Source organism: Bos javanicus, chromosome 16, assembly GCF_032452875.1.
Source record: "Bos javanicus breed banteng chromosome 16, ARS-OSU_banteng_1.0, whole genome shotgun sequence".
Lineage (NCBI taxonomy): Eukaryota > Metazoa > Chordata > Mammalia > Artiodactyla > Bovidae > Bos > Bos javanicus.
In genome coordinates, this window is record NC_083883.1 from 56,942,356 (window position 1) to 56,967,204 (window position 24,849).

Consider the following 24,849-nt stretch of genomic DNA (forward strand, 5'->3'; position numbering starts at 1 on the left):
GAGTTGTATTTTACGTCACTTTTAAACACTGATATAAACCAGTCAGTCCTAAAGGAAATCAGCCCTGAATATTCATTGGAAGGACTGATGCTAAAACTGAAGCTCTAATACTTTGGCCACCTGATGCAAAGAGCCAACTCATTGGAAAAGACCCTGATGCTGGGAAAGATTGAGGGCAGGAGGAGAAGGGGACGACAGAGGATGAAATGGTTGGATGGCATCACCAACTTAATGGATATGAGTTTGAGCAAACTCTAGGAGATAGTGAAGGAAAGGGAAGCCTGGCATGCTGCCGTCTGTGGGGTTGCAAAGAGTCGTGTTGCAGAGTCGGACACAACTGAGCAACTAAACAAAAATAAACACATAATTTTAAATTTTTAATAATTAAATGTCACACACACACACATCTTATGGGAACTTAAGCATATGCCTTTTTAGTTTTCCCTGAGATTTTTTTTGCCATGGTCCTTTCTCATTGAACTTGGTCACTTAGCTGATGCTTAGAGATGAAAAGCCAAACCCCTCCTGCTATCGTTGCCCTAACAGTTGAACGTTGGCCAACAGCTATTCTTTTCTTTGGAGTCCCTTTTCATCTTTACCTGATTTTGCCAAGTCCCTTTCCCCATAATCTCATTCCACTTTGGAGGATATCAGAATTAGGAAAACAGTCCTGGCTTCTGATGGACTGTTCCCATTTCCTTCCATCAGTGATCTTCACCCTCACTGCGTCCTGCCATGGCATCCACTGCACTACACTAATGATCCTGAACTTTCTGCACCAGACCTTGTACATTCTCAGGGCCACAGGCTGTGTGTTGGGACCCAGAACTCATTCATGCTTACACTATCAGTAAAACTTCTTTCCATCCATATGCTTATGTTTACCTGTGGTTTTAAACATCTTCTCTCAGGTTGCAGCCTAAATTCGACCTAAATTGCAAGGGGGAGGAAAGGGTAAAATGAGGTTTCCTGTCACTGATCAGAGAAAGCACAGATTCTGGGTTTTAGTGGTAACTCTTTTAGCTCTACATTTTTTTTTCCTGCATTCAGAAGCCAACTAAATCTCACCTGGGTGTGTAGGAAGAAAACTACGGCTATGTGGATTCCAAAAAGCTGCACTCTGATTTTAATTTTGGCAGAGAGAAAACATTTATATAACTCAGATGACTTTCTTTCTTTAATTAGGAACTTGAACATCAGAGAGGAGCCCTTATGAATGAAATCCAAGCTGCAAAAAACTCTTGGTTTAGCAAAACCCTGAACTCTATCAAAACGGCCACGGGCACGCAGCCGCTGCAGCCGCCACAGGCCACCCAGCCCCCCAAGGACAGCACATAGTTCCAGCCTCACCCGAACACAGGAGCACAACGATCAAAGCGACGGAAACCCAGGAAGAGTCCTGGTGTCCCTTTGAAAGGAAGGGAGGGAGGCCAGAAAGCAAGCCAGGATCTTTCAGTAGCTCTCAATCTTTCTCGTATGACACTTTTCAAAGGGATGTTATTTAAACTAACCTGATTTATGTTGAATACCTGTGTTCGTGCTTCATGGAAGGCCGTGTTCCGATCCATCATAGTAGTATTACACATTATTTTATATGCCTGATATCTGGTTGGAAACAAGTAATTCAGAGCTAAATGCTTTTTATTTAGAATTATTCATAATTATTTTTATCTTACATGAAAATGGAGATGTCTTTTATTCCAAGGTTGAATTGATAGGAAGATATTTGTCACAGCAAAAAAAAAAAAAAAGATTGAAACCTAAACCTCATAACTTTCCAGGACTTCTTCAGATAAAGCACACTGTGGGGCCAGCCACGACCACTGTCAGGTTTCCTCCTGAAAGTGATTCCCTGGACAGCGATAATCCTATCCGAAGGAAAGAACAGATCTGGGGTTGGACAGTTCCCAAAGAGAATTAGTTTATTTTTATTTTCTGTGGGGTACATCTGGAAATTAAGTGCCAAGAACCATGGAATAAGATAGGCTATTGAGAACACACACTAGATAAAAAAGAACTGAGTTTTTATAAATGCAGGATAAAATAAATCACTTTGGTCCTGGTCTTCTAACAGGTCCTTTTCAGAATCCCACAGGAGAATCGCGAGTTCCTAAACAGGCATACAGTTGTGCCTTCTGGCAAATGTGAAGTCAGAAGTGGATATTACGAGTTTCATCTTTAGGAGACCTTTACCAGAGAAGCCTGAAAGGCCCAGGAACAGTTACTGTGCTTAGAATGGAATGTAGAACCAGGGACAGAGTATTCGTTTAATGTTGACATATACTTTGCGAAGGAAACACTAATATACTGTAACTTTGTTAAAGTCATGAAATGGGAAATAGAGGTCAGCTTCATATCACCTTAATTTAATACTAGGCCCCTTTTTCTGAGTTCTGTAGCTTCCTAAAAATGTGCCCTTGGTACCCCTAGATGAAGAGATGCAAATGCATTTGTAACATTTTTGACTGCATATAAAACCTTTATAGAAATACTTATCTCATGGAAAGGCAAAGCTATTGTGTAAAAGTTGATGGAAATATTTTTTTTCAATTATATTTAACATGTCTTTATAAATAGTCTTTGCAGGAAATCCTTTGGTAAGGGAAAAACCAATTTTCCCATTTTTTAAGCTGTTTTGGAGGCCTTCGGTCCTTTTACGTCAACCAAACTACTGTCGTCTGTGTACAGTAACATTTATTGATGCTCATCCTTGGCTTCACTGTCGAACATATTCTTTGCAGAGGATCTTAAACCCTGTAGTGGCAGAGTGACTCTCTTCTGCGCCATATGTTTCAGTTAAAAGTGACACACTCTTGGAAGTAAAAATCATGTAAGAGCCATCTCAAGTCCAGGAGCATGCACTACAGGTTGCTCACGGTGGATCCTCTCCTCTAAAATAATCATTAAGCTCTAAAAAGTGAAGTTCCCCTCATCGGTAAGTGTTCTTCTGTCATCTATAGCCTATAAAATTGATGTGGTTGTTTGCTGTCCTTCATTACACTCATCAAATAATACTTTCCTTACAGAATTCCCTTTTTTTTTTTTTTGTCCTGACATCTTTCATCATAGTTTTCCTTTCACCCCAAAGGAAAATAACTCAGCATTCTGAGTATCTGTGTTGACTTTAACATTCCATTTATGGTGGTTTAGAAAAGTTAATATTTTTTTGTAAAATATAATGGCTAGAAAATTGCATCTTGGTACTTGTTTTTGTAAATCATTTAGTAAAATTTGTTAGCTTTCCTGGTACTTTATGCTTTGATCCCAAGAAGCCTTGTACAAGTTGCCTTATCAGATGGCTAGCTAAATTAAGGATGTTCTTTTGTGTTTTGTGAATCTCATAATTCTACTGTACAGAGCTCTTTTTACATTTCACTGAATGCCTAAATTGCATAATTTTCCTTAAATGGTAGTTGAGAGAGAACTAGCTCCAGGCTCACTTCTTACCTGCAGACCTGGCTCAGCTTTATACTCCCTAACATTTGTTTCTTTAAACAAAATCACCAGGTACAAACATTGTAAACATTTAATCGGTTGCATTTTAACAGATTATAATGGCCATCTATAGATTTTTTTTCCTCCTCCAGTTCCACATCATACTTGGGTGTGTGTATTAGTATCATAGTCTAAACTGTCTCTCACTACAATGCCTTTGGGTGAGTAGCAATAGCAAATACAGAAAGAAAGAAAATGCAAAAGTTGGTATATATTATTCATACAATGTTACAATAGCACTATCCCAGACCACATGCCTTTCACCATATATTGTTTAAAAACTCATGCATTCCAGCATTAAGTATCTGCTAGTTTTAATTTCGGAGAAGGCAATGGCACCCCACTCCAGTACTCTTGCCTGAAGGATCCCATGGACGGAGGAGCCTGGTAGGCTGCAGTCCATGGGGTCGCTGAGGGTTGGACATGACTGCACGACTGAGCGACTTCACTTTCACTTTTCACTCTCATGCATTGGAGAAGGAAATGGCAACCCACTCCAGTGTGCTTGCCTGGAGAATCCTAGGGATGGGGGAGCCTGGTGGGCTGCCGTCTCTGGGGTCGCACAGAGTCAGACACGACTGACATGACTTAGCAGTAGTAGCAGTTTTAATTTATCTTAACTTGAAGTATATTTGAGAATTCATACTCTTCTTTTGGTTTTAGAAAGAGGTTGACCAGCTCAAATATCCAGGAAAACTTCAAATATTTTAGTGTTTTTCATCTTTTCCTTGGATACATTGTATAAAACATTCCTCCAAAAATCCAACATTTGCAGCATTCTGAAAAGTGAAGAGTTCTCCTTTCATTAAATTCTTCAATATCAGAGAATGAAGTTCAATTTGATAATTCACTCATTAGCTTTTATATCTTGAGAATCTTTAACACATTCCTTAGAGCTGAAAGAAACCAAGTTGAATTTTGCAGTGCATATGTTTTCTAGCTTCCCACATCCTGAGCCATGGCACAATTTGGTTATATTTAGTTACATATAATTTAATGCAAAGAAATTCTCCATTACTGTGTATGAGTGCCTATCAGAAACACTAATAGGAATGTCACGTAGGCCTATGGCCTATCCTTCCATGCAACCAATAATTCTCTTTCCCTCTCCCAACTATTAAGTTCGTGGTTTGTTTTTCATTGGCTTTCTTAAATTTCCATAATAAAGTAGAAAAGTAATCTTTGTACTGATTTTGGGATATTTAATACTATTTATCTGGTTTCATTGTTTTCAAAACTTTCATCCTCTTATACTATGTATTAATATTTATGTTTCTCAAACCCTTACTCCATTTTCCTAAAATACTTTCCAGTTGATAACGAGTGGCTTCATTTCCTAGCTGAAGTGAGAGAAACAAGAGAATACACAATTTAGGGCACAAGAGATGAAAGATCCTTAAAGAAACTGATTCATTTCTGAGGATAAGAATCACATATGTAACTAATGTAAGGGATTGAGTTTTCTTTTTCTTTAGTTGAGATCAGTCTACTAATTATTCTGGTAAGGTGGTTGTCCAATTTCATGATCGTATTAGGGAAAAAGAAGCTTTTAAAAAGTGAAATGTTTTATCTTTCTGGCACAGAACACTTTTAATACTGAGTAAGATGATTCTGTTGTATAACTTACTCTTAAAAAAAAAATTCTTCTCTTGTTCAAGTATAGGTAAACGAGAGCATGAACTATTGTTTGATTTGAATGCTGTGAGATTTGTGTGTGTGTGTGATTAGTGATTGGTATAACTTTATATGGCTTATCCCTGCCTCTTTGGTATACCCTGGTACCATCCAACTGAATATGCACACGGTGATCAGATACAGAAGGCCAGACCCAGCTCAGTGGCCTGTGTTTCCTACCACCAGATACAAAACTCTTGCCCTCTAGTTGCCATGCTGATGGTCACACTGAACTGGAACTGCTCCAGAACATCTTCCTGTCTCGTCGTGGCTTCCATGTAACACAGGCAGAGCCCTTAGGGATTTTCTTATCTTTCAAGAGCTACCAACATGAAAACTTGCATGTGGGCTGCACCTCGATAGGAGATGATCATCTTGAGTTGTAAGGAGAAAAGTGGATATTCGTGAGTAGCTTAGCAACTATAGGCAGCTGTCAGACATTCCTGTCTTAGCTTCCATCGAAAAGACTACATGTCGAGCTTATCTACAAGTGTGTTTGCTCCCTGCTATAAAAACATCTTCATCAACGTGTCCCACTCTCCCTGCCTCCACCCCTGGTGTTTTGTTAGTGGTATTCTGGAAACTTTAAAAAAAAAGAATCATTGAGTAGAAAATGAACATTTTAAGTTACTTTCCTTTTTCATTGGCAATAAATTAACATGTAAAATCTCTTCTGTTGAAATGTAACTTTTAATAACTATATCTTATATATGGAATAAAATATAGGGAACTGAATGATAAGGACATAAATTCATCAAGACTCTGGTGTCATGAAAGCACAAGAATAAAGTCTGGAATTGGTCCCAGAATCCAAGATCATAATAGCCTTTGCATCAGTTTCTCTATTTTTGGTATTCTGCATAATGTATGCATCCTTAGTTCAAATAAGAAAGAAAGTTTCTCAGTCAGCCTCACTTCATTTCTTTCAACTCCTACCTTTCCCTTGCTGAGGAGGTAGTAGAAATTCTATGTTATCTGTTTTTACAAATTCTATGATTTTGCCCATGGCTTCTCCAATGTAAACAGGTTCCAGAATAAAAGAGTTGATTAGCTCAAACAGTGCTAATTGACTACGAAAGAAATTGGTGAGCAGCCTCTCTCCTCTATCAACACTGACCAATTAGATGTTTCCATTATTCCATGTATTATGTATAGTACACTCTATAAATGTAAATGTAATGCTTGTTAAGAAAAGTGCAATTTATTGTACATTGTCCCAACAAATGTTTACTTTTATAATTGTTATGAACTTGAATTGGATTAATATCTTGTTTTCATGTGTGAATGAAGCCTTGTGAAATAAACAAATGCAACCGAGAAGGTAGCAAGGTGACTGTTTTTGTGAGCCAGTGATGTTCTCAATGCTTTGTGTTGCCCCTTTGGCCCCATTAAGCAGTAATAAACATTTGTTCTAAAATCAATCTATGTCTTTTTGATTTTTTTTCTAGTTGACTTTATTCTGAATCATCTGAACCTGGTGTTGGTGAAAAGCTTCTTATCTGATACTAGACTCTAGTCACTGTAGCAAGGAGAAATAAATAGGAGTTTGCCCTGCAAAATGATATCCTGTACAGCAGGCACAGCCAAGTGCCCTGTATGCCTCTCTATAGAGATTCCTTGGTTGCAAGTAAGAAACTCTCTCAAGCTAGCCTAATAATAATAAGGTAGTTAATTAAAAGGGGGAAAGTATATTTACCTCATAATACCAAAGGCCAAAGTGTTGGGCCTGAAGAGGCACAGGGACCAGGGGCTGGAATGCCATTAGGAATGTGAGCAATTGTTCTCATAATCACTCTTCTGCTTGACAGGTGATGCTTTGGTGCTACTGCTGCTGCTGTCTCTGAAAAGAGGCACCCCCTGCTTCAAAGTGTGTAATCTCCAAGTTTATATGCCCTGTCTTCAAGTGACCGGCAGAGATGGGCTGGCATCTCAGTGTCCCAATTCAAAATCTTGCAACAATCTGATTGGCTACTATTGGATTAGGTGGCTGCTGCTCGTCTTTCAGAGTACAACCCAGTGGGTGACATCACGTAATTCATGCAGAACTCTTAAAACTCCATAGGCTCTCCTGAAGTGGAGGCAGGGTACAGAGAATTGTGATTTGCACTGGGTTCTAATTTGCATTTTGTTTTGGGTGTTCCTAGAGCCAAATGAAAGCCAGATTAGTCAGCTCCTCTTAGAATTCAGCATGTATTAAAAAAATATTAATCAGAGATTGTAAAATTAGTTTGTGTCCTGAACCCAGACTACAGACATCTTTTGTTTGGCCCATGTAGCAATGAAAACAAAGAGAAATTTTACATAAAACGTAAAACTGTCAAATTATCTAGAAAAGATCTACTGAACTTGGCAGTTACAAGGTCATGAATGGTCCTGTCATGAAAAGTAAGTGGAACTCGCTGTTCATTATTGATTAAAGGTCCTAGAAGTTACCTGTTAACCTGTAGGTTTTGTCCAGGAGGGACACAAATCCCATTTTCTTTCCAGTGGAATAGATGACTCCAAAAGTTAGATATAGTTTTACTACTCTGTAGGACAGTAAGTAAGTTGTGTCTAACTTTGCAACCCTACACTAATATTCCATTGTTAAATTGTCTATAAATACTTAGCGCTGCAAATGCACTTTTTGGCAGCTTTAACAAGGCTCTGGTTCCCTCACTGCTTTATGCAATGAGTTGTATAAAATATTTGTTAATATTCATTTTTTACTTGCATGAGAATCAATTTCACCTTTTTGAAATTAATGCTTTTAACAAAACTTTGGAGCGCTGTCAAAGGGACACTCAGCAAAATCTTTTAAGATTTTTTTTGATGTGGACCATTTTTAAAGTCTTTATTGAATCTGTTACAAAACTGCTTTTGTTTTATGTTTTGATTTTTGGCTGTGAGGCCTGGGATCTTATTCCCCCTTACCAGGGACTGAACCTGCACCCCCCGCATTGGAAGGCAGAGTCCTAACTGCTGTGCCACTAGGGAAGTCCAGAATCAACGCTTTTGAAAGTTTACTTGCAAAGAAAGTTTGTGAGGAAGTTCAGGCTTTAGAAGAACAAGCTTGCCAGATAGAAACTACAAGAATTTATAGAAAGAAACTACACAATTTCCAAACATAGAGTCTATAATTAGTTTGTTCATGGTTCTCATACTATCCATATTTTTAGACATCAGCATAGCAAAAATCAGATACAAAGTGTTTGATTTTAGGGAGTCTGATTTTAGAGGAAAGGCTCAGGTTCCCAAGTTTCATTTATTTGAGGGACTAGAACTGGACACCGTGACCCTGATGTGTGTGTCATTGATGATAGTCTGGCTTTATCTCAGGACACAACGTTCACTTTCTTCCCCTTGATTTGGGATCTCAATGGCACCCCACTCCAGTACTCTTGCCTGGAAAATCCCATGGATGGAGGAGCCTGGTAGGCTGCAGTCCATGGGGTCGCTAAGAGTCGGACATGACTGAGCGACTTCACTTTCACTTTTCACTTTCATGCATTGGAGAAGGAAATGGCAACCCACTCCAGTGTTCTTGCCTAGAGAATCCCAGGGATGGGGGAGCCTGGTGGGCTGCCATCTATGGGGTCGCACAGAGTCAGACACAACTGAAGCGACTTAGCAGCAGCAGCAGCAGTACCATTCAGGTATGACCTAAACCAAATCCCTTATGATTATACAGTGGAAGTGAGAAATAAGATTTAAGGGCCTAGATCTGATAGATAGAGTGCCTGATGAACTATGGAATGAGGTTCGAGACATTGTACAGGAGACAGGGATCAAGACCATCCCCATGGAAAAGAAATGCAAAAAGGCAAAATGGCTGGGGAGGCCTTACAAATAGCTGTGAAAAGAAGAGAAGCAAAAAGCAAAGGAGAAAAGGAAAGATATAAGCATATGAATGCAGAGTTCCAAAGAATTGCAAGAAGAGATAAGAAAGCCTTCTTCAGCAATTAATGCAAAGAAATAGAGGGAAACAACAATGGGAAAGACTAGAGATCTTTTCAAGAAAATCAGAGATACCAAGGGAACATTTCATGCAAAGATGGGCTCGATAAAGGACAGAAATGGTATGGACCTAACAGAAGCAGAAGATACAAGAAGAGGTGGCAAGAATATACAGAAGAACTGTACAAAAAAGATCTTCACGACCCAGATAATCACCATGGTGCGATCATTGACCTAGAGCCGGACATCCTGGAATGTGAAGTCAAGTGGGCCTTAGAAAGCATCACTACGAACAAAGCTAGTGGAGGTGATGGAATTCCAGTTGAGCTATTTCAAATCCTGAAAGATGATGCTGTGAAAGTGCTGCACTTAATATGACAGCAAGTTTGGAAAACTCAGCAGTGGCTACAGGACTGGAAAAAGTCAGTTTTCATTCCAATCCCGAAGAAAGGCAATGCCAAAGAATGCTCAAACTGCCTCTCAGTTGCACTCATCTCACACGCTACTAAAGTAATGCTCAAAATTCTCCAAGCTAGGCTTCAGCAGTATGTGAACCGTGAACTTCCTGATGTTCAAGCTGGTTTTAGAAAAGGCAGAGGAACCAGAGATCAAATTGCCAACATCCGGTGGACCATGGAAAAAGCAAGAGAGTTCCAGAAAAGCATCTATTTCTGCTTTATTGACTATGCCAAAGCCTTTGACTGTGTGGATCACAATAAACTGTGGAAAATTCTGAAAGAGATGGGAATACCAGACCACCTGATCTGCCTCTTGAGAAATCTGTATGCAGGTCAGGAAGCAACAGTTAGAACTGGACATGGAACAACAGACTGGTTCCAAATAGGAAAAGGAGTACGTCAAGGCTGTATATTGTCACCCTGCTTATTTAACTTATATGCAGATTACATCATGAGAAACGCTGGACTGGAAGAAACACAAGCTGGAATCAAGATTGCCAGGAGAAATATCAATAACCTCAGATATGCAGATGACACCACCCTTATGGCAGAAAGTGAAGAGGAACTAAAAAGCCTCTTGATGAAAGTGAAAGTGGAGAGTGAAAAAGTTGGCTTAAAGCTCAACATTCAGAAAACGAAGATCATGGCATCTGGTCCCATCACTTCATGGGAAATAGATGGGGAAACAGTGGAAACAGTGTCAGACTTTATTTTTCTGGGCTCCAAAATCACTGCAGATGGTGACTGCAGCCATGAAATTAAAAGATGCTTACTCCTTGGAAGGAAAGTTATGACCAACCTAGATAGCATATTCAAAAGCAGAGATATTACTTTGCCAACAAAGGTCCGTCTAGTCAAGGCTATGGTTTTTTTCCAGTGGTCATATATGGATGTGAGAGTTGGACTGTAAAGAAGGCTGAACACCGAAGAATTGATGCTTTTGAACTGTGGTGTTGGAGAAGACTCTTGCGAGTCCCCTGGACTTCAAGGAGATCCAACCAGTCCATTCTGAAGGAGATCAGCCCTGGGATTTCTTTGGAAGGAATGATGCTGAAGCTGAAACTCCAGTACTTTGGCCACCTCATGCGAAGAACTGACTCATTGGAAAAGACTGTGATGCTGGGAGGGATTGGGGGCAGGAGGAGAAGGGGATGACAGAGAATGAGATGGCTGGATGGCATCACTGACTCGATGGACTTGAGTCTGGGTGAACTCCGGGAGTTGGTGATGGATGGAGGCCTGGCGTGCTGTGATTCATGGGGTCGCAAAGAGTCGGACACGACTGAGCGACTGAACTGAACTGTACCCAATTACTCCTGATGGCAGCGATGCGAGGAGGCAGTTTGCTTCTACATGATACATGAAGGGCAATTATACAACTGGAGAGAAGCAGCACTGAATTTCTGTTGACTCTTAAAAATGGGAAATTCTGAGGTGTTTTATGTGCTGGCAGAAAAGGAAGAGAGAAAAAGCTCTGTGATGATCTGGAGGAAAACCATTCCAGACTGAAAGCAAGCGCAGAGCACAGACCTGGAAGTGAGAACAAACTCAGTGGATTCAGGAGTGACAAAAATGCCAGTGTTTTTAATCAGGGAGAGGGGAGCTGGTGAGAGATGAGTTCCCCTGGATAAAGGAACTAAACAGTGAGATTTAAGGTCATGCAGAACAGTCTAGGTTGTGTAAGGAGTGTGGACTTTATTCGTTTGAAAAGATTACCTTGGCTACTCTGGAAAACTAACTGTAAAGGCACAGTGGGGAAGCAGAGAAACCAGCTAAGTGGCTAACAGTCCAGACAAAGTACTCACGCCTTGGCCTTGGGTGGTAGCAGTGGACGTCGTGAGAAGTGGTTTTATTTTCAACATACTTCGAAGATAAAGCCACCAAGACTTGGCAGAGCATGGGGTGTAGGACTGAAATTGAAAGCTCAAGTATGACTCCTTGGCCTGAGCCACAAAGAGAATGAGGTGACCATTCACAGAGCTGGAGAATAACTGGAAAAGCTGATCTGGGGTGTGAGGATGAGAAATCCGGAGGTATGTTGTTGTTTTTCGGTTGTTTTGTTTTTCAGACAAGCTGAATTTGACGTGCTTATCAGACATCCAAGCAGAGGCAGAGCCTGGAGCTCAGAGGAGTGGTGGAACTGAGCAGTGATGTCTGAGTCACTGGTAACTGGTGGTATTTAAAACTGTGACCTTAGGCTATCTGGTGGGAGAATTTGCCCCAGCTGCATAATCGAGCAAATTTACAAATCATTGGGTTAGGTCAATTTCTCACACAGTGAAATGGGATATTTATTCCTATTTAATTAAGTACCTAAAGAATTCCAGGTTTCCAGTTAGACTTTTTTGTTTTGGCTGTGCTGCAGGGCTTGTGGGATCTTAGTTGCCCGATCAGGGATTGAACCCAGGTCCAGCAGTTAAAGACAAGTCCTAACTATTGGGCATTAGGGAATTCCCTAGACGCATTAAAACAAAACAAAACAAAAAAACTTGAGATATAACTAAAAAAACAAAAACAAAAAAACAAAACAAAAAAAACCCCAACAAACCCACAGATCTTAGGAGTTAGTTCTATGAATTCTGACAATGGCATGTATCAGTGTTTCTATCATCCAGGGAAAATTCCCTCCTGGACCTACTTAAATATACCTTTTAGTTAACTATATCGCTTCCCTAGTGGATCAAACAGTAAAGAATCTGCCTGCAATGCAGGAGATTCTGGGGTTCCATCCCTGGGCCGGGAAGATCCCCGGAGAAGGGAATAGCAATCTACTCCAGTATTCTCGCGTGGAGAATTCCACGGTCAGGGGAGCCTGGCGGGCTACAGATCACTAGAACATACAAAAGAAAACGCAAATTACAGTTCAGTGAAATTTCTACAAAGTGAACACATCTGTAACCAGCATCCACAGCAAGAAAACAAAATACTGTTTGAACCGCAAAAGCCCCCTCGTGGTTCCTTTCTGTCATTGTCTCTCCTGCTTAAGGAAAGACTAGTCCGATTTTTAATGTCTCGCAGTTTTAGACTTCGTTTAAAGGGAACCAAACGATAGGACTTCCTCCTGGCGTCTTTTCCTTTAACATCAGGTTGGAAATTCGTGCACGTTGTGCATACCTGTCATTTGTTTTTGTACTGCCCTTCACATTCTTGACCATAATGGTCCGCCTGCTTTTTATACTCCTTTTCCTCCTTTGACTTGCAGATTCTAAACTCTACCTCGGACGACATTATAAAGCCGAATGCGGGCTATTTGACTTCTCAGGGGTTATTGTTTATGTTTTCGACGGGCTGCCAAGAGCTATAATAATCTGAAAAGAGGGTTTCTTAAGGGTCTTAGGAAGCCAGATAACGGGAGCTAGAACAGGAGCAGAACGCATCCCCAGGAAAGCTTGGCTCATATTTTCTAAGGTCGATGTTGTTCAGTCGCTAAGTCGATATCTATGGTCTACAGGCTCACTTAAACCGACTCCAAACCTGGGTGACAACTAGAGATTCGCAGAATGGTCGGTGAGGACTCCACGGGAAGTGCTTCCACGGTGTACGGAGGGAAGGGGGCAAAAAAGAGTCGCTCAGTCACGTCCGACTCTTTGCAACCCCATGAACTATTACAGCCCGTCAAGCTCCTCTGTGCACGGGGTTTTACAGGCAAGAATACTGGAGTGGGTCGCCGGGCCGCAACCCCTGGGCCCACGGAGATAACCATATATTACTACGCTTACTACCCGAGCCGCGACGCGGGTCCGGGTCACGTGCAACCCCTCCTCCTCTCCTGGTCCGTAGTGACGTCACCACGTCGTACACGCTAAATCGTGACGTCTCCAGGTGCAGCTGTATTACTTGCCCCGCTGCGCTAACGGGTCCGGTCACGTGGCCAATGCAACTCCACCTCCTCTCGCGGTCCGTGATGACGTAACCACGTTGTACACACTAAGTCGTGCCGTCTCCAGAGCGCCAGAACGTAGTGAAAACTAAAACTATTCCCTTCAGGACTCTGCAGTTAACGTTCTCGTTCCCTCTCACATTAATATAAATAGGTTTCCTTTTCTCCCCCTTTTTTTCCTGGCCTCGTAGAAGTTCACAAATTAGTCTTACACAAGATGGCCGCCTCGATGGCCCCGGAACCTAGAGCGCACGGAAACAACCGACTCTGTCAACTTCCGGTTTGGACCCCGCAGATTTCCGGGGTTGGGTTATGGTTATTACCGTACGGAAGGCAGCAGTTCCGAGCTGCGACTGCGCGGGCGGGACAAACGGGGTCAAAGTATACTCCGTAGAGTTCCCGGGCTGGGAGGTGGAGGTGTTACTCTTCTCGAACTGCCGGTTTGATCGCGAGAGTTGAGTGTTGCTAAGAGACGAGATGGCTGGGGCGGGGCCAGGAGAGGCGAGGAGGAGCCGAGGCCGGTAGGCGGTGTTTGAGGCTGGCTGGGCGGTGGCGAAGGACTCGCGAAGGTTCCAGAGGCGCCGCGTGCGGGAGGCGGGCCGAGATCTCGCGCAGGGTCAGGTGTGCTCGCCGGCTGTGTCCGCCGCTACTCGTGCCGGTGTTGTCTGCGCTCGCGGTGAGAGCGCTCGGTGCCGCGTTTCACGTTCTCCGTCCTACGCCGCTGCAGCCCGGGCCTTGCCTGACGCAGCCCGATCATGTCTTCAGCTTTGGAAGAGGTAAGGAGTTCGGCCCCATCTTCCTCGCTCGGCCTTGCTGGAGCTTTCCGCTCCGTCTCCCGCCCGTTTCCCGTGCCGAGCTGCCCTTCGGCCGCTGGCGGCACCTGCCAGTCGGGCCGCCAGCCTGCGTCCTCGGATTCCCGCCCTTGCCGCCTAGCCTCGCATCCGCCCAACTGCAGCGGCCTCGGTGCCGACCCGGCCGTTGCGGGCCTCGGGGCCTCCGCTTCCCCCCGGAAAGTTGCTTTCCGACGCCTCCACGGCTCGGTGTGGGTGAGCGGGAGATGTGGTTCCAGGTGGCAGGTAGGTGCGGTGGTGGACCTGAGGGCTGGTCACCTTCACGTTATCCTCAGGCTCCTCCGCTCGGGTTAACACTAGCCTGAGGACGTGAAGCTTCTTTAAATTACAGCTGATTGCAAAAACTGTTGTTCTATGGTAGAGGGCGGTTGGAAATGGGAGATTCTCGGTCCTAGCACTTAAATCTCTTAGTCATGTTTTCTCTGCACGGACTTTGGACAAGTTATGGTGCTTCTGTGGGCCACAGTAGTATCCATTTCATAGAGTCGTAAAGACCAAGAGTTCTAAATGTTGAAAACAGCAATCTGCTATAGGCGTTCTCAAAAATAAATAAATTGAAAAGTTAGTTGTAACTTAGTAGTGGTAAATAGCTTTTTCTCTTTTAAGCCCTGTAAACTGAACAAAGGCAGCATTTTTGGAGACTGCGCAGTTGCAGAACGGGAATCATAAACTTGATTTGGTCTTTTTCTGACTTAAGATGTCAATACTGTTATTCACAGTAAAGTGTTGAGTATCCACTGACTAGATTTGTTCTTTGGAAATCTAATGGTTAATATGAGCAAGACGGGGAAATCTCACAATTGACTTTCGTGAATCTGAAAATTTGCTTTAAATGAAGAAAACGCGCATGTGTGTGTTATTCTAGATAACTTGCCACAAGTTTGTTATGTGTTAAATATAGGCCTGATGGTACCATGTGCCCTGAGGAAAGAGTCTCTGAAATGGCTTTTTTGTGTTTCAGTCGCTCAGTCCTGTCCGACTCTTCGCGACCCCATGGACTGCAGCATGCCAGGCTCCCCTGTCCCTCACCAGCTCCTGGAGCTTGCTCAGACTCATATCCATCGAGTCAGTGATGCCATCCAACGATCTCGTCTTCTGTTGTCCCCTTTTTTACCCTCAGTCTTTCCCAGCATCAGGGTCTTTTCCAATGAGTCAGTCTTCACATCAGGTTGGCCAAAGTATTGGAGCTTCAGCTTCAGTCGTTCCAATGAATGTTCAGGATTGATTTTCTTTAGGATTGACTGATCTTGCAGTGCAGGGGACTGTGAAGATTTTCTTCTCCAACACCACCATTGGAAAGCAACAGTTCCTCAGTGCTCAGCCTTCTTTATAGTCCATAAAGAAGTGGCTTTACAGTCCTACATATGGATAGTTCTGTACTAGTTATCTTCAAAGTAGGGAGCTTTCTAATTGCAGTGTATACAATTTAGGGACAGTTTGGATTTTTGGTTTTGTTTGAGATGAAAGTCACAGGTTTTAACCATTTTCGAGTGTACAGTGCAGTGCTTTTTAGTATTTTCAGTGTTGTGCTGTCATCAGCACTGTATAATTTTTCAACTCTCAGAGAAATCTGTCAAGCAGCCATTAAGCAGAGACTTCCCATTACTCCTCCCGCCAGCCCCACCAGTCTAGTTGTGTCTCTATGGATTTGCCTGTTCTGAGCATTTCATAAAAGTGGAATGTTACAATATATGACCGTTTTGCTTTTTGGCTTCTTTTACTTAGCATAATGTTTTCAAGTTCATTCCTTGGTGAAGCATGTGTTTCTTTATATGGCTGAATAGTATTCTTTTGTTTGGATATACCACATTTTCTTTATTCATAAGTTGATAGACACTTGGATGATTTTCACTCTTCGGGCCCCTAGAACAGTGTTGCCCTGAATACTTGTGTACACCTTTATATGTGGATATATGGTTTTCAAATCTCTAGGTATATATCTGGGAGTGGAATTGTAGGGTCGTATGGTAACTTAGAAACTGCTGAACTCCTTTCCGAAGTGCATCATTTTACATTGCCACAAACAGTGTGTGGAGGTTTCAATTTCTGCACGTCCTCAACAACACTTGTTGTTTGCTGGATTTTGTTGTTAGTCATCCTAGTGGATGTGAGGTAGATTTAATATGTTTGCTTAATGATGTTAAGCATCCTTTCCTGCGCTTGGTGGCCATTTGTATATCTTTGGAGAAATGTCTACAAATCCTTTGCCTGTTTCAAGGCACTTTGGTTTTAATGCTTCCTAGTGAAGAATTTGGAAATAAAAAAAAGTATGTTTATGAATAGGGATAAAAGGGAGATGTGATTTTGCATAAGGAAAACAAATGAATACCTAGACAAATTAAAATGCTGTATCTAAGGTATGTGTACAGGAAAAGTCCCAAGGGATCAATTTTACTGGTCATATCTCTGCAAATAACAGAGAACTGAGGAATTACCTTAAACAGGCTTGCTGTAAGTTGCTTCAGACTTTGAGTGGATATCTTATTTTTGTAGTACTATAGAGTTTGGCTGTAGAGAGGGCTTAGGGATCTCTTGCATAATTGTCTGTTTCTTTTTCTCCTAGAAAAAGGATTTCTATTTCAGTCAAGAAGTAAAACCTCTTGTTTAGACTATACATTTTCATTTGTTAAGTCCTTACTCTGAAAACAGAATATACTCATTGTGCATTTTAATTTTTTTGTCATCTTTTTATTATGATGTGAATTTTTAAAACCATGATAACAGAAAAGATTGATTTGAACTAAAAGGAACTTGGTACTATGCTTAAAAGATGAGCTTGCAATTTTTGTCTTAGTAACATGAATTTTGGGAGGCGGTGATAGAATTTGTACAGGAGACTGGGCACAGTTGGACTTTTTATACCAAGTTCGCAGTTACAGATAGGTGAGACAAGCGCATCTGAGTGAAATGAGATAAAAGACCTGGGGTAAAAGGCATCTATACGGAAAATGCAGAAAGTCTTTGCATTTTCTAAGACTCATAAACACTTTAAAGCTGTTCTTTGGGTATTATACCAAGTTACCAAGCATTTAAATATTTTTATATTGAACCTTACATGATCTCTGGCTATAATGTCAGTCTTCCTGTCAAATTGCTAGTATCAAGTGAGAATGTAAAGTCATTTTAACAAAAATGAATCCCTTGTTTATAAAGATCTCATGTGTTTGCAGTAGGTCAGAAGATAAGTGGGAAAAAGTTTTTAAGCCCATTAATTTTTTAATAGTGTCTTGGTCTCTCTCTAGAAAGAAATAGAAATCGGCCATGTGTTGGCGTGAGAAGAAGGAACAGGTGGCATTCGCAGTGATCAGGAGTGTGGTGGATTGTTTGCCCAGGTTTTCCCCCTACTGTGCAACCCAGTCCCAGACTTCTGATGGTAAAATTAACCAGGAGCTTTAGAATCAGACAACTTATTAGAAGAAATATGTCTTTTTTTATTTTTTGTCTTAAAATAGAAAGCTTTTTTATTTATACTATTTGAGGTGGGAAGATCATTGAGGACCAATCATTGATGGAACGTAGAGGATTACCTCAGTCGAGTAGCTGTGTCATTTCACCATGCTTATCATGTACTCATTTATTTTAATATTTTAAAAATTCCTAGTATCTGATGACAGGATTGCATGTTACAGTGAAATCCATGAATCCCTTTTTGTTGAATTTATTCATCTTATCAGGAAATACTTATAAATCACAAACGTATCTTGTAAATACAATTTTTAAAACAAAGGCAGATAGCAAACAGTCTACCAAACTGGAAAAATCTGGCTTGATTACCTATTGTTAATTCCAAGTTTTCCTTTTTAAAAGAAAGGGACCTTGAGTTATTTACAATTCAGTAGGCTGGAGGAAAGACTCCTAGTTCCTACCAATCCTAGACAATTTAAGTGACCCTCTTATTCTTAGCTCTTAGTTCAGTAAGTTGAAATGATCAATATGCACAATATCAGACTATCTTTTTTATCGTATCTAATTTATCTTTTATTTTAACACAGCTCCAGAAAGATCTAGAAGAGGTGAAGGTGCTGTTGGAAAAAGCCACTAGGAAAAGAGTACGTGATGCCCTGACAGCTGAAAAATCCAAGATTGAGACAGAAATGAAGAATAAGATGCAGCAGAAATCACAGAGGAAAGCAGAACTTACAGAAAATGAGAAGCCAGCTGCTGTGGTTGCTCCTATTACAACAGGATATACAGTGAAAATCAGTAATTATGGTATGACTTGTCCCTCACATCACATCCAGCTCTTTCTGCCTCTGAGGAGGCCTGTTCTTCAGTAGTGACTAACAAAATCATTTTTGAAAAGTTCTGAGTGAGTGTTTTTGGTCATTCGAAATAGAGGACCCGTCAGCTCTTATTTAATAAGATGGTTTTTAAGAGATTAAAAAGGAACCTATTCTGAAATATATTCAGTATATGTGGACTCAGCTTTGTATCTATATATGTTTATCAAAAAAAATTTGGATAATAGAAAAAAAAACATGAAGGAGAAAATAATAGTAATTCTACTATTCAGAGATACTCTAGTAATAACCGTAATACTGTTTAGAATACAATATTTTATAAGGGATATAATGCATGTCCCAAAAAAACACATGTACAATTAACATTTTTAAACTAAAGTGGAAAAGCATTAATCAATACTTGTTTATTTTACCACAAATTGTAAGCATTCAGTATTTCCAACTCACTGGTAATAGTGATACATTGATATATGTTAGCTTGCTATGTATTTAAATTTTTTTGTGTGTATGTGTATATACACTTTTTTTTTGGATTTGCTGAATTTTCATATATATCTTTTTTACTGGAGTATAGTTGCTTTACAACGTTGTATTAGTTTCTGTTGTACAACAAAGTGAATCGGCTATGGGTATACTTACGTCCCCCGTTTTGGATTTCCTTCCCATTTAGGTCACCACAGAGCACTGAGTCGAGTTCCCTGTACCATGTAGTCAGTTCTTACACCTGTTTTATACACAGTAGTGTATATATGTAAGTCCAGTCCAGCCCACCACCACCGCCCCATTCCCCCTTGGTATCTGTGTGTGTTCTCTGTGTGTGTGTCTTATTTTTACTTTGCAGATAAGTTCACCTATACCGTTTTTCTCTTTCTGACTCACTTCACTCTAAGACAATCTCTAGGTCCATTCACATCTCTGCAAATGGTACAGTTTCATTCGTTTTTATGCTGAGTAATATTGCATTGTATGTATGTACCACATCTTCTTTATTCATTCCTCTAGATGGACATCTAGGTTCCTTCCCTGTCCTAGCTGTTATAAATAGTGCATCAGTGAACATTGGGACGCATGTGTCTTTTGAATTATGGTTTTCTCTGAGTATGTGCCCAGAAGCGAGACTGCTGGATCGTACAGTAATTCTGTCTTTACTTTCTTAAGGAACCTCCAGACTGCTCTCCGCTGCGACTACACCAATTTACATTCCCACCAACAGTGGAGGAGGGTTCCCTTTGCTCCATACCTTCTCCAGCATTTGTTGTTTGTAGGTTTTTTGATGAGAGCTAGTTTCATATATATATGGACAGCTTTTTGTCTTCCTGTTCCTATTTCACTTTGCCAAACCACCACCCATATTAACTGAGGAAGGGAATCCAGTTAAATTCAAAAAACATTTCAGAGCATCTAATATCTTGTATTGTACTTGGACTTGTGAATACAAAACAGTGAGCAAGACCCAGTCCCTGCTCATGGTGTGGTTGGGACATACACACCTGGTACCATAACAGTGTCATAATACCATTTTTCCTCAGTTGACTGTAGACTTTTATTTTGGAAGCAGTACAGCTTGAAGTCTGAGTAATGAGCTCTCATGAAGGCAGGGATAATCTTTTTTTCTTTGTACTCTCAATATCTAACACATAGTAAGTACTTAATAAATACTTGCTTAACCGAATAAAGCTTTATAAAGTATTATGAGACTATAGCTGATAAAATAACTGCTGGAAGGTAAGAGTCAGGGAGAATTAGAAGAAACATCTCAGTTTAAAAGGTGCGTTCAGCACTTGTGAAGAAAAGAGAATTGTATGAGCAAAGGACATAAAGAGAGATATGAAGGTCATCATGTGTTTAGAGTATTGTCATAGCAAAAAGCAGTTTTAAGTGCTGTGTTTAAGTGATGTGCTGCAGTACTGTAGGAAATATGCTAAGTATTTCTTTGACTATAGAAAACTGGCCTGAAGGTGGTAGGGCTATGGCACCTTAACTAGGAATCTAGGTTTGTGTTTAGGGAGAAACTTATCGGTGGGGAGGATGGGTTGAATGAATGGGAACAAACTAAATTAAATTCTCCAGAACCCTCTAGCACATTTGTTTTTTTTTTTAACACTACATTTCTATTATACTGGACCAGGTAAGAAAATGTCATATATATAGTATACAATAAATAAATAAAAATATATTTTGTTATGTAATATGCTTTTTATATGTTTGTGTGTTTTCTGTAAACCCTCTAGGTTAGAGACTAAATAGTTTGATAATATATACTGAAGTAACATTTATTAGATGTTGTTAGTCAAATTTGGTGTATTTGGATGAATTTGACTCTAAATTTATATTCTGCTTTATCAGGGAAAGGGATTGAGGAAGCTAGGATTGCATTTGTTGAACTGCTTAGAGAAGTGGGTATGATTATGGAATTAGATAATTAACTGAATTTTTTTTATGAACTATATGCATTTGCTGTTCTAGAGATAGTATCAGGCTTTACTTCTGTTGTTTTCTATTGTTATTGTTACCAGGATGGGACCAGTCAGATAAGTTTGTGAAAATCTACATTACCTTACCTGGAGTTCATCAAGTGCCTGCTGAGAGTGTGCAGGTGAATTTCACAGAGAGGTGAGTTCTCACAGTGGAGAAGATTGCTTTATAATGGGTCCTTTCCTTTGCAGTTTCTAAAATTCTGCTTGAGTATTAATTATCCTTTACATCCGCTTTAAAAGTTGAGTCTTCTGCTCTGAGATGGCCAAATGCACATCCTAAAATAGAACTGTGGCTTTTTTCCCACAGGAACTGATTATCACCTTTTATAGAACTAGAAGGATAATGTACTTACTATTGTGTTGTAGGTCATTTGATCTTTTGGTAAAGAACCTAAATGGGAAGAGTTACTCCATGATTGTGAACAATCTCTTGAAACCCATCTCTGTGGAAGGCAGTTCAAAAAAGGTAAGTTTACGTTTTTGGTCATAATACTGTGAAATCTTATGAAATGAAGATGAACTGGAATTAACTTATCCTGCTGCTTGTTTTTTAAATAAAGTTTTATTTGGACATACCATGCTCACCTGTGTACGTGTTGTCTGTGGCTGCTTTTGTGCTACAATGGCAAGTTTAAGTAGCTACAGTGTACCGTGTGGCCCACAAAGCCTGAAATGTTAAACTTATCTAGTAGCTCTTTACAGAAAAAGTTTGCCAGCTCCTGCTCTAGAAAAGTAGATTATAAGAATACTGCATTAGAATCAGGAGGGTATTGAACAAACAGAAAATAGTTAGAATGAGACTTGGGTTTTAATGCCAGGTTTATCACTTGCTGTGACCTTTGGCAGCTCACTTCATCACTTTGTACCTCAGTTTTCTCATTTGTACAATGGGAATAAAATCTGTTTCACAAAATTGAAATAAAGTGTCTTTGAAAATATTTTTCACTGATTCATATAATCTCTACCTAATTTAAATAAAGTTTAATGCCTCTGGTATATAGACGCGCCATTCTGCTGTGTTTACATAGTTAATGAAGCAGCTGAAAGGTAACTTTAGAACATAGTTCAATGATTAGCTTATGACTCCCTGCTCCTTTCTTTGTCCACTAATGGCATAGCTGAAGGTAGTACTCAAAGAACTCCTAGAGTCATATGAATGTTTGTTGAAAGGGTTATGTGTTCTTGCTCTTTTTGCATATTCACCTTCCAAACTCCTTAACCAATACTGCCTGACATGGTTTTCTGCATGACTCTGACTGCTCTTACCATATTACTCTGTCCTTCAGTCGTCAAAATCCAGCATTCCTCCTTACTTTCAAATAACCAAAATCATCCCTTCTTGCAGCCTTTCTCCTTGCCATGTCAACTGCCTGGAAGGCCCTCTTTTGCTGGATCTTGGGCCACAGCTCAAATTTCACCTCAGAAAGGCTTTCCGAGTGAAGTTCCTTCCCTAGTCCCCATTAATATCCTCTTTAATCTCCCCCAGTCCCATTAATACCCTCTTTTGATAGCACCTAGTATTTGAAGGTATTCCAGTTTTACTTGTATATGATTTCATTTCTCCATAAGTCTTCAGACTCCAGCCTATTTATAAAACTATTACTAATACCTAAACAGGTCCTGTACATAACAGTAACTCAAGTAATTGAATAAATAATTATATTCTAAATATTCATGCTTATCACCATGTGTTCTAAGTTGTACCTGTTTTCTACTTTTTTCCTAGGTCAAGACAGATACAGTTCTGATCTTATGTAGAAAGAAAGCAGAAAACACGCGGTGGGACTACCTGACTCAGGTTGAAAAAGAATGCAAAGAGAAGGAGTGAGTCTGTTCTCATTTGAGGATTATAATGTATTTTTTACTGGGATTATAGATTTTCATTGATAGTAGTCTGTAATTTTGTATTGTATTTGTATTATAGTCTATAATTTGATCACTTACCTTATGTCCTCTGACCAGCCCATGTCTTGCTTCCAGCTTGTCAGAGGGCACCAGAAGGGGGCATGTGTCTAGCAGGTTGCTTCTTAAGGAGGTCTTTGTACTTGTGGTTGATTGTTTTTGTCAGTTCTTAACCCCAGGCTGTGGTGCTTCTATACAGGTAACTGCTCGTTCCTGGGAGACTGCATTTCAGTAGCTACAGAGTAGCCCAGATACCCATATACAGTTTTTGAGTTCCACAAGTTTCTGCTACATAATTAGAATTTCACTGTCACTGGTGGGCTTCCCTCATAGCTCAGTCGGTAAAGAATCTGCCTGCAATGCAGGAGACCTGGGTTCGATTCCTGGGTCGGGAAGATCCCCTGGAGAAGGAAATGGCAATCCACTCCAGTATGCTTGCTTGGAAAATTCCATGGACAAAGGAGCCTGGTGGGCTACAGTCCATGGGGTCGCAAGTTAGACACGACTGAGCGACTAAACCACCACCACCATCACTGGTACAGAGTGAAAGAGAGAATATTTTTATCTTACTGAGTAATGGCTATTCTGAAAAACATTTTTATTCAGAGCTGCTTCCATTCTAGGTCAAACATTCCTCTGTTCTCCTGCAGTGGTAATGTACTACATTGTGTCAATTAGCCATTAACATCTCTTATTCCCCCTTCCCATAGCCACTGGGCATTTGGGTTGTGGTTGGCTAAGGTTAGGCATTATCTGTGGAATTGCTTTTAAATCTAGAATGGGTCACCTGAATATAGGAACCTGTCTTACTGTTACTATATCCCAAGAATCTGGCACTTAATGAGGTGAGTGGAAAAGTTAACAGGCCCAGTTTGCACACTGATTAAACTAGAAGGGTGCTTTTATACCACCAAGCCCAAGACTCTTGTATTTCAGTCTTAAGAGGAAGGCTTTTCTAATTAAAATATATATGTGCTTCAGTATGTGTCTATGTGTTATAATGTATGTTTATTTTTCTCAATGAAATTTTTATAATACATGAGGAAACATGGTTTTAAAACATTAAAACAGTTCAGAAAGGTAAATGATTATTTACTTACCTTTTCTGCTAAAACTCCAGGAAATGCCAGGGTCCCAAGATAACAACCCCTTACCGTTTTTGATGACATTCTTTGATGAGCTAGCTGTGGGTGTATATTGTCTTAGATAAATTCATGCATGTTTTGATTCTTTCTTTTAGGATACTGTCTGGCTCTTAACACGTGTACTTCCTACAGCCTAATTAGTCTCTCTGTACTTAGTAATCATAAGGTATAAAATGTTATATATATATATTCCTTCATTATTTATTGTGTATTTTTTTTAATAGAAAGCCCTCCTATGACACTGAAACAGATCCTAGCGAGGGATTAATGAATGTTCTAAAGAAAATTTATGAAGATGGAGATGATGATATGAAGCGAACCATTAATAAAGCCTGGGTGGAATCAAGAGAGAAGCAAGCCAAAGGAGATACAGACTTCTGAGACTTTAAAGTCTTTTGGGAACTGAGATGTCGAAAAATGATGTTTCCAATAAGGAAATGTTGCTGAGCTGCACAAATAAATCTGACATATAACTATTTACACAGCCTTCTTCTAAGTAAAGGCAGTGAATTCTCCATTTCCTGCTGGAGGATTTATTTAAATAAAATACGCTTATTAAACACTTCCTCCATGGATGGTTTCTTTAGTAACCAGGCCATTTTATTCAAGAAGAGTAACGTTGTATTCTGGTGTGAAATGTAAAAAAGTGAATCTTGCCTAATGAAAATGCCGCATCGTGTGTATTGTTCAGCTCAGAGGTAGAAAACAAAGTTCATGCTTGCCTTTCAGTTCCTAACATCAGCTCCCGCCAGTGTAAGAATAAAAATAAAGCCTGAATTTTTACATGAAA

The 24,849-nt window shown here is 40.3% G+C and overlaps 2 protein-coding genes across 11 annotated transcripts in view; both read left to right on the forward strand.

Moving 5' to 3' along the window:
* The window catches only part of RABGAP1L (RAB GTPase activating protein 1 like), a 741,235-nt gene extending 734,645 nt beyond the window's left edge, over positions 1-6,590 (forward strand). For all 9 annotated transcript variants that reach the window (XM_061381704.1, XM_061381706.1, XM_061381713.1 and 6 more), the window contains one exon: positions 1,186-6,590. In XM_061381704.1, coding sequence (XP_061237688.1) covers positions 1,186-1,338 — 153 coding nt within the window. In that variant the 3' untranslated portion in view covers positions 1,339-6,590. The remainder of the gene's footprint in view (positions 1-1,185) is intronic.
* A 7,138-nt stretch (positions 6,591-13,728) lies between these two features.
* On the forward strand, positions 13,729-24,849 carry CACYBP (calcyclin binding protein). 2 transcript variants are annotated; one of them, XM_061381730.1, is made up of 6 exons: positions 13,729-14,219; positions 18,287-18,506; positions 21,052-21,148; positions 21,379-21,478; positions 22,739-22,836; positions 24,284-24,849. In XM_061381730.1, the coding sequence occupies exons 1-6, from the start codon at positions 14,199-14,201 to the stop codon at positions 24,438-24,440; spliced, it is 693 nt and encodes a 230-aa protein (XP_061237714.1). In that variant the 5' UTR covers positions 13,729-14,198; the 3' UTR covers positions 24,441-24,849. The 2 variants fall into 2 exon arrangements, with proteins under 2 accessions (XP_061237714.1, XP_061237713.1); XM_061381729.1 differs by lacking the exon at positions 13,729-14,219 and adding an exon at positions 15,547-15,688.